The following is a 10121-nucleotide window of genomic DNA, read 5'->3' as shown; positions in this document are numbered from 1 at the left end:
TAGAAAGTGGAGTACAAAAGTCAATATTTATATTGTTGGAGTTAAAACCGCTAATGATGGGTTTTTGATCATATTATAAAAAAAAGTATACTCTGCAATTTCAATTTCCTTCACAAGGCCAAGTTTTCTTTGTCTTTAACTTAAGGAAGCCATGATGAAACTCCTTCAAATCAGAGCATACAGCTCTGAAACCTTTAATTAAAAAGCCTTGAAATTTTTCTATAAAATCCAGCAAGCCAAATGCCAATATTTAACATGTATAGCCCAACGAATGGAGTAATTTCTTAGTAGTATCAAGTTTTGGTATACAGTAGTAGTAGTAGTAATATTATTTAAGTCTTCGTCTCCAACTAATTTCCTGCATAGTCACTGGCTTCTACCAGCTCTCAGCAAGCAATCTCTTCTGTCAAGTTGGCTGATCGCAGCTTACCTTCCCAATCTCACAGAATTCGCATCATAGTCAATGGCATCTACCAGCTCTCTGTAAGCAATCTCCACATAGATAAAAGTTGGCTGATCACAGCTCACCTTCCTATAAAAGTTTCTTCACCTCAACAACTACAGCCTTCTTCTTCTTCAACAAGTCTAAGGAGTGCAAACCAGATCATTCCAAACCCAGTAAGTACTTCAACCCATAATTAAACAACAAAATAATTATAACTTAATTCTCTTTTTATTTTTATTTTCTCCTAAAAATTTTAATATGTACGCTAACTTTCAGGAATAGTTTTGTTAGTATTTCACGGAAACAAATTACTAATATGATGTTTTAATTGTTTCAGCAAAAGTTCAAGAACTATACGTTTATGAAATCAACGAGCGAGAAAAAAACGGCCCTGCAGTTTTAAAACTAGGCCAAAAACCTGTTAACTCTCTTGGTGATTAGCATTTTTATGGTATTCTTCTTTCATATGTTCATTTATATCATACTTGCTTCCTTTCTGTTCATTTTTTTATAATCTAATTCTTGTTATGTTATTTTTAGAAAAAGCCTTATGTAACTTTTAATAGTTTTTCTGATCCCTTTTTTTAGCCATGGCTATACACTGGCTTAGGTTTAACTATCATTTACAATGAATATCTGCTTTCCTTCCTAGCTGTGTTGTATTTTTAATAAAATATTGATATCTCATCTAATTAAAGTATTATTTCTTGCTCAAGTTTATTTGTAATGTTTGAAGTTACAATTATAATGGACAAATATAATGATTTGTGTTTCATTGATCAATAGAATGGTTTATGGTTCATTAAGCCGGGATTGTTCTTGTCTGTGACATATTTTTATCTTTTCAAGTTAGGTAAATTTGATTTCACCTGGTTTTTCTTTGTGGTCATAGGGATTTACAACATATGCAGAGAGGACAATTGCTGAGGCTGTGTAGGGTGAAGACAGAACTGTACTATTGTTGGAGGGGCTTAAATGAGGTAATGAAGAGATTCAAGGACAACCTGGAATTCACAAAGCTCAAAACCAATCAGGAAAGAGTTCATCCAGACGCTGTTTATTCTGAAGTTCCTTATGAGAAGCGTTTTCAGTTCCTATGGCGCATTGAACGTCAGGTATGTTGAATGTTTTTTCTTTAAAGTTTTCATGTTGTTTGTAAATAATATTAGTACATCATTATGTGTTTTTTCTGGAATGCTTAGATTGGAAGACCAGCTTTTGATGAATTTATCAAGAAATATATTGCCACCTTCAAGTTCAAATCAATTGACGCAGAGACATTTCTTGACTTCTTGAAGCCATATGTCCCTGGCATAGAGAAAGAAATAGACATAGTGTTGTGTACCAAGGGGACTGGTATCCCACCAGATGCATATGAACTAATATCCAATCTGTACACCAAATTGTGTCATTGGCAAATGAATTCAAACTTGGGAGTTGCTAATTGGCAAGGGCAGGAATGGGAGCTCTACTTAGAGAACCTGCCTAAAGTTGTAGAGGCTTCCAAGGTGGTGTTGCTTCTCTCTTAAAGCTTCATTTCTTATGCTTTACAAGATTACTTGATTTTATAATACTTTCTTGAACTTCCAGTTTTAAAATTACTTGATTTGCTATGTTCTACCTTCCTTAGATCCATACATGTAAAGATAAAATTGTAATAAGTGTGGTTGAAATGAAATTTCTATGCTAGATGTGTAATGTGGGCTTACAAGGAAAATTAGATTAGGACCTAGCACATTAGGGAAAAGGTGCAGGTTGCACCCATTGAGGACCAAAATAAGAAGAAACATGTTTAAAGTGGTTGGAGATGTAAAGAGAACGCTAGCAATTGCCTCCATGGTGACTTGATGGAGGATACCATGTCAATAGAGGGGGAAAACTGGAAAGAACCTGGATAAAAAACTGTGTAAAAGGATCTGTTCTTTCTTAGCTCAATGAAGATATGGTTTGAGAAGAGCTAAGTAGCACAGCGTGATTGATATTAACCAAACCTATGTAGTTTGAAGAGACTTTACCTGCTGTATATCAGATAGCATATACTCAAGCATTTACACATATGTTCAAAATGTTACCCAGTTATCTTATCCTTTTTATTTTAATCAATCATTGAAAACGTGTGAGAAATTTAAAATATTTTATTTGTTATAATAAGACTTTTAACTTTATTATATCTATCAATACAAAGTTTTTTAATAGATTGTCAATGTATTGGAATTCCTCAAATGGAATTTCTCAAAGTATGAATCTGTTTTTGATGCAGGAGATTGTTAGGTTATCTTTGATAGTAGAATTCGTTGCTTAATCTACTGCAAATGTTTTCCAAGCAAGGATGAAATAGTTCACCTTGAAGGTATTTTGGAAATTTTGATTTCGATTTCCTTTTTAATAGTTTTGCCGGTTGATATCTTACATTGGTTGATGATGATATTGGCCATTGATGAATATTTATTATTGATATTTGCATGCTAAATTTCTCTTAGATGCATGGACATTGTAGACAAAAAACCATTGAAGGCATATTAGACAAGAAAAAAGATAAATCAATATTTGTTATTTTGTTTATTTTTAATATATTAATATTTTTTAAAAATATCATTCTTCTTATTTTTGCAACGTAGTGCAGGCATGCATTCTAGAATATACAATAATTATTGAAAATATTATTTATAATTTAAATTTGATTAATATTTATTTAATGATAAAAATTATATTAAAAGCTTTTGTAAAAATTTATATGTAAAAAATATATCACTTTTGCTTAAAATTTTTTTAAATTTTACACATTAATATATAATAAAATCTTTCAATTTATGCCATTTTTAGTGCCATCAAGAAGATAGTTAAATTAAAAATTAGCAACTCACTTTGGGCTCGTATTTCTTCTAAAGATCAGGCTGTGTGCAATTCCTAGGGGTCTTGAAATCATGAATTAAATGTATTGTGGTTAAGTGTTTTTGGTTTAAACTATTGTAATCTTTAAATTGATTGATGTTGTTTTTTGAAGTATGCTTGATCTACTTCTTTTTTGGATGAATAATGACTTCTGAAGTCTTCTTGCAATTGATATTGGTGTCGGATTGAAATGTTTCTACTTTTTCTTTTCTTTTCCTTTCTTTCATTTTGTTTATATGCTGTGAAGGAGAAAGACGGTTAACTAGGCTAGGGCAGCTACGTTGCGAGTGATGTAAATTTCAATCATAACATTTATTTTAGTGTTAAAATTAATAGTTTGATTAAAAATTTTCAATCCATTTATTTTTATTTTAAACTTCGATATGGATTTTAAAGTTATAATTTCAATTTAGTTATCAAATAACTTAGTTCGAACATATTAAATAAAATATTATAAGAATCAAAGCTTCGAATCTTATTTGAAATAAATTCAACTTTTAACTTTTTCACTTTATGTTATCTCTATTTAGCTTACATATTAAATTTATCAAATAATAAATGAAAAAATATATATTTTATCTATTTTGCAGATTTTCTTATCAAACACATTAAAAATAACATATTTGTAATGTTTTCACGTTTCTCCCCTTAAAATTTTAATCCATTGACTAAATCAATATCGATTTATTTTAACAAAAAATTTATGATGAAAGGAGGTTTTTAATTCAAAGTCCCAACAGATCATAGATGTTAAAGATAATTTATATTGGATTTACATTGAATAGCATTAAGATTAATTACCTAAATTTTGTTAGCTAATCTACAACTCAATAAATTACAACTCAATAAATTACCTAAAGATAAATTTTGTTACCTAAATTACAACTCAATAAATTGTAATGATAAGGTTGCACTTTGTTTTGGTTTTCCATTAGCAGCAATTTTATGTATCATTTTGCATTTGTTGAAATTGATAATAATTTTATGTCATAAAATCAATTGTAAATCATATTATTGTTATAATTTATAAATTTCTAACCAATATTATTATAAAATTATAATTTTGCAATGTGTTTGTTGTTGGACAATGAAGGCACGGTATGATTATGTTTCAGTGGCTCCACCACACCATACTTTTGGACACTTTTTACATTTTTGCCCTTTTCTATTTTTTAATTAATAAATTATGAAATAATTTTTTCATTTAATATAATGAAAATTTTTTATTATATAATAAACTTATAAATAAATAAAATTATAATTATATTATGAACTAATAATTATTATTTTATAAATTTTATTATTACATAAAAAATTAATTAACTAAAAAAAATTACTATTATATTATATTATTATTTTAATTAAAAATAGATAACTAGATCATCAATAAAAAATTAAAGAAAAAATTATCATTGGAGAAATTATTATTTTTATTAGTTTTTAATTATTTATAAAAAATTATTATTGGACATAAAAATAATTTATTGATTTTTAAATTATTTATTAATTTTATAAAATTAAATAATTTAAAATTTTTATTACATACAAATTTAATGTTGATTTCTCTTCTCATTATAATTTACCTCACTTCCGTCGCTTGTTTGTATGGAATCAAATATCTTGACAATTAATTTTAAATCTCATTGATACAATATCCAATATAATCGCTATTTTTAATCTCACAAAAGTTAAAATTATCATCCATTCAAGTGAATCCTAAAACATTTTCGTTACACTAGAGATATCAATTTTATCCAAATTTGATAAAAATTTAATTTTTTATTTGAATGAAATTAAAAAATTTTAAATTTTAAAGACAAAGATTAAAATGTGTATGATTTAAAACTTTACTTACAGAATTTTATTTAATTCATTTAAGTCTTTCCTATTCAGTATTGACTGACTCTTGCATATCCTCTAACATATAATTTAATTAGTACCATGAATACGTTAAAAATGAGAGGTCAAAAGAATTGGATAAGACTCCATATTGAATAAAAAGATAGGCTTAAACCAAATTAAATGAATAAAAAGTTATATATATTTTAGAATTTTTATTTTATAAATTGACTTGACTATTGATTTATGATTTATAGGGTTAGTATCATTATTAATGATTGAATTACAATTTTATATATATAGATGACAGAGTTTTTAAAAATTTATTAATTTTTATAAATATATTATTATAAAATATATATCAATTTTTTAATTTTCTTTATAAAATTAAAAAAATTTGTATTAGATAATTTTTAATTCATTAATTTGTCTATGTACTTAATTATTTTAATTATGACATAGTGATATGTAGTAATCTTATAAACTCATTTATTGAGGTTAAAATTTTGATTGATATATCATGTAATAAGCATGGACTTAACTAGAAATTTTTTTATTATAAAAATAAAAAATAAATAATCAATATTTATGGGAGTATTTAAAAGTTTTTTATGATGCAATTTTTTATAAAAACATTCAATGAAATTAATTTAAACGTAAAAGGTCCGCCGATGGCAAAGTTGTATTTTTCTACTTGATGTTCATGTTTGATAGAAAATGAAATGATCTAAAATGGAAAGATAGAGTTGACGGCGACACCTAAACTTTGTGGGTTGGAGACAGCCATTGAAATTGGGTCGGAATTACCTGCCATAAGACTGGAGGCATCGCCAATCAAGCTTTCTAGATTATGGGTCCACACACAAAAAAAATAAATAAATAAAAATATTTATTAAATATAAAAAATTATTAAATAAAAAAATAACAAGGGATGAATGCCATGTGGCACCTTAAAGAAAGGCCGTACATTATCAAAAATTATTGTTTAGATACTCATCTAATTAAGTTAATTATTTAAAATTTATTCAAAACTTAAAAATGTATGTTATTGGTGAATTTAGAATTTTTTTTAAAAGATTTGTTATGCTTTTAAAGGGCAATTTTATAAAATTGACCAATAATTGTACATATGTTCATTTAATTAGCTTAAATTAATCATTTAAATTGTAGCAATTTGACAATATTTGTCACACAAACATTAACACGTACAGACATAATAAGTAGCAAAAATTTAAACATAAAAAACCAAATCCAAAAACGAATGTTTTTATTGTGAACATCACAATTGGTATGCATATAATTTTAAATATCAGTCTAGTTCATATCTTGTTAAAAATCTAAGAATTCACAGTACGTTTGGTTTACGGAATGAAATAAAGGAGGAAAGAAATTGGTACTTTGTAAAAATAAAAAATAGAAGGAATAGAATATAATATGTAATATGAAATTTGGTTATTATAATAAAATAGAGGATGAATTAGTATTAATATGTTTGATTAGTTAAAGAATATTGTAGACACCTTATTTAGTCCGGATCCAAACTCATTGGGCTTGGTCCAATAAGATTTGAGTCTAAGCCCATTGAACTCGATTTATGATCCAATTAGCTGGCCCCAATAGGTTTTTATTTTTATTTTCATTATTTAATATAGATATTTTATTTTTTTTATCTATTAATATTTTTATTATTTATCTGCTTTTATTATTTATTATTATTTATCTATTTCTTTTATTTATCTAATTATTTTTTTATTATCTATTAATATTTTTATCTTTTTATTTTGATTAATTTTCAGTTAAGATTAGGATAAAAAAATTGGAATGAATTCGGCTGTGATTTGAGAATTGGCAGAGTTGGGATTGGATTCAAAGATTGAATCCAAATCTCAGAAAGAGTTAGGATTGATCAGAAACTCTTCTAATCAATCCCTATAAATAGGTGCTGAAAGAACAGAAAAAAACACATAGAGAAACACAGACACAGAGAAGAAACTGAAGCTAAAAAAGGGTTTTGGTGTGTTAGAATCCCGAGCTGAGTCTCCGAGCTGTTTTTCTTCCTCAAGCCAAGCCGTTCCCAGTTTTTTTTTCGTTATTTATTTATTTATTATTATTATTAGTAGTAGATTAGAATTGTTTAATATTCTTTTATTTTTATCTTTATTTTATTTTTATCTTTATTTTACTTTTCTTTATTTTTATTTTTATTTTTATTTTATTATTTTATTTTCTTTAAATAAAATTCAAAAAAAAAATATTTTTGGGGAAAAGTTGAAAGTATCAATTTTCTTCGAAATTAAAGTTTCCAAAAAATAGTTTTAGGAAAAAGTTGAAAGTATCAATTTTCCTTAAAAATAAAATTTCAAAAAAGGTTTTTTGAGGAAAAGTTAAAAGTATCAATTTTCCTTAAAAATAAATTTTCAAAAAAGGTTTTTTTTTTAGGAAAAGTTGAAACTATCAATTTTCCTCGAAACTAAAGTTTCAAAAAAATATTTTTGGGGAAAAGTTGAAAGTATCAATTTTTCTTAAAAATAAATTTTCAAAAAGGTTTTGAGGAAAAGTTGAAAGTATCAATTTTCTTTAAGAATAAATTTTCAAAAAAAAAAAAGTTTTTTCTTTTGAGGAAAAGTTGAAAGTATCAATTTTTCTTGTACAAAAGTGATCATTTTTCTTTTTCTTTTTTATTTCTTTGGATTTTCTTTAATGTTAAATAATCCGACGATGGAGCCTCTGCAAGTGAAACAATAGTTTTCTTGCATACTCTTGAGGTAATAGGATTTTCTCAATTTTTTGCTAAAAGTATTAGAGTCAATTGAGAATAATTTCTAATAACTAATTACTCGGTAAATTTTTAAGACTTATTGGATAACACAAAATTAAGCTGGTACCATTTTTTGATGGGCATTGTGAGGGTGCTACAACCTTCCTTACACATAACTGAACTCCCGAACCCTGTTTTGGTTAGTAGACCCGAACCTATTCTTTTAGGGACCCTTAAACTTAGGTGTTCCCTGAAAAGATAGATTCCTTAGGTGACCAGTCGCACCTAGATAAAAAAGATTGGTGGTGACTCCCTTAAGTCAATGTCTAGGATAGATCCCCGAATCAAGACGTTATGACTGCTTGGCGACTCCGTTGGGAAAGTCCGAGAGTTAGGCCAGTAAATAAATTTGTGTTATCCAAAAGCCTAATAAAATTGAACCTTTTGCACAGATTTTTTATTCATTCATGTTTATTTACTTTATTAATTATGTCATTTATATGCATATGCATAACATGAGCTCTATACTCGAGCTCCGTCCCTCTAGGAGGGAGTAAAGTACCTATTGCTTTCGTAAGGTTTAATGCCTCCGCAGTGGCTAACGAAACACTCCCATTCAAATTGAACCTTTTCCGCTTGTAGCCTGTAATGGGTGAGGATTAGGGTGCCTTACTAGTCTGTGATGGACAATGATGTAAGGAGCAATTTGGAAACCTTTAGACTTTAACCTTGAACCACATATGTTGAACCTTAGAAGTGCCTAAACTTAAGATAGAGCCCTTTTTACCCAATGATAGAAACTATGACACAAGAAGAATGTTTATCTAATCATTTTTATTGTTTGATTTTGTGCATCATTTTCATTATCATATGTAACATTATGCATCGGCATCACTTTCATTTCATCTATGAAACTAACCATGTTGTTTGTCTGATTTTATGCATCCGCATGATCATGTTTTAACATTATTATTTGCATCCATTTCATATTAGATTTCATCCATAAAAATGTACATTTCATTCATCAACGTATCATACATGAAGCATAGTATAGCATTTCTAATCATAATTATGGTGCTATAGGTTCAAGGATAGCCCCACTAAGCAACCTAACCCATCAATATAACACAAAAGCCAAAGCCAGACAAATGGAGCAGGAAAACTCTCACAGATTTGAAAAATTGGAAAAAGCTCAGGAAAAGATTGAGAATGAGTTAAGTAAAATTTTGGATGCTCTCAACAAATTAAATAAGGGAAAAGGAGTAGAAGAGAACACAAGCCAACAAAGTCCTATATTGCAAGTAGTGACTGACCCCTTATAACTACCTGGTTTTGGTCGACCTCAAGCCTAATCTATACAAGAGGTTCCACCACAACACTACACATATCCTACATATCCTGGAATGCCATCAGCTTCTAATCCAGGGCATTACCATAACTATGTGAATCCTGTCTTTACTGAAAAGGCAATTGAACCAATTCAAATCCCCGATCTGGATGAACTGAAAGGAAAAGATAAAAGTGAAAGCTCAAAAAAATTTCAAAATTAGTATGCTAAAACAAAGGCTACGGGCTATGAAAGGAATTGGTTTCTATGGTTCAGTCGATGCTGCTGGGCTTTGCTTAGTCCTTGATGTGGTCATTCCTCTTAAGTTCAAAGTACCAAAATTTAAAAAATATGATGGAACAAAGTGCCAAAAAACTCATATTGCCATGTATTACCGAAAGATAGTAGCCCATGCTCATGATGAAAAGCTACTAATGCATGTTTTTTCAAATAGTTTACTGGTTCTGCTGTTAAGTGGTATATCCAATTAGACAGAAATCGCATCTGTTCTTGGAGTGACATGGCCCATGATTTTATCAGTCAATATTGACATATCATGGATTTGGCCCCTAATCGTTTGTCTTTACAAAACCTAGAGAAAAAGGCCAATGAGACTTTTAAAGTGTATGCCCAGAGGTGGAGGGATATTGCTTCTTAAGTACAGCCTCCTCTGACTGAGAAAAAAATTACAGTGTTATTTGTCAGCACTTTGAAATCTCCCTATTATAAAAAAATGATAGGGAATGCAACAAAGAATTTCGTCAACATGGTGATATCTGGAGAAATTATTGAAAGTGCCATAAAAAATGGCAAGTTGAAAGGAGGAGAAACTAAAAAGGCATCAGAAAAGAAAGAAACTG

General features: G+C 28.3%; 1 protein-coding gene across 1 annotated transcript; it reads left to right on the top strand.

The window, feature by feature from the left end:
• The first annotated feature begins 1420 nt into the window (after positions 1-1420).
• Positions 1421-2094, top strand: LOC149513541 (leucine aminopeptidase-like). Its single transcript, XM_089748208.1, has 2 exons — positions 1421-1560; positions 1648-2094. Exons 1-2 carry the CDS (start codon positions 1429-1431, stop codon positions 1972-1974), a joined length of 459 nt encoding a protein of 152 aa, XP_089604334.1. The 5' UTR covers positions 1421-1428; the 3' UTR covers positions 1975-2094.
• Positions 2095-10121: the final 8027 nt, after the last annotated feature.

This window comes from Durio zibethinus, chromosome 19 (genome assembly GCF_047325235.1).
Source record: "Durio zibethinus cultivar Kanyao isolate XHJ-2024 chromosome 19, ASM4732523v1, whole genome shotgun sequence".
Classification (NCBI taxonomy): domain Eukaryota; kingdom Viridiplantae; phylum Streptophyta; class Magnoliopsida; order Malvales; family Malvaceae; genus Durio; species Durio zibethinus.
Note: the sequence above shows the minus strand (reverse complement) of the source record. Positions and strands in the feature narration are given on the sequence as shown.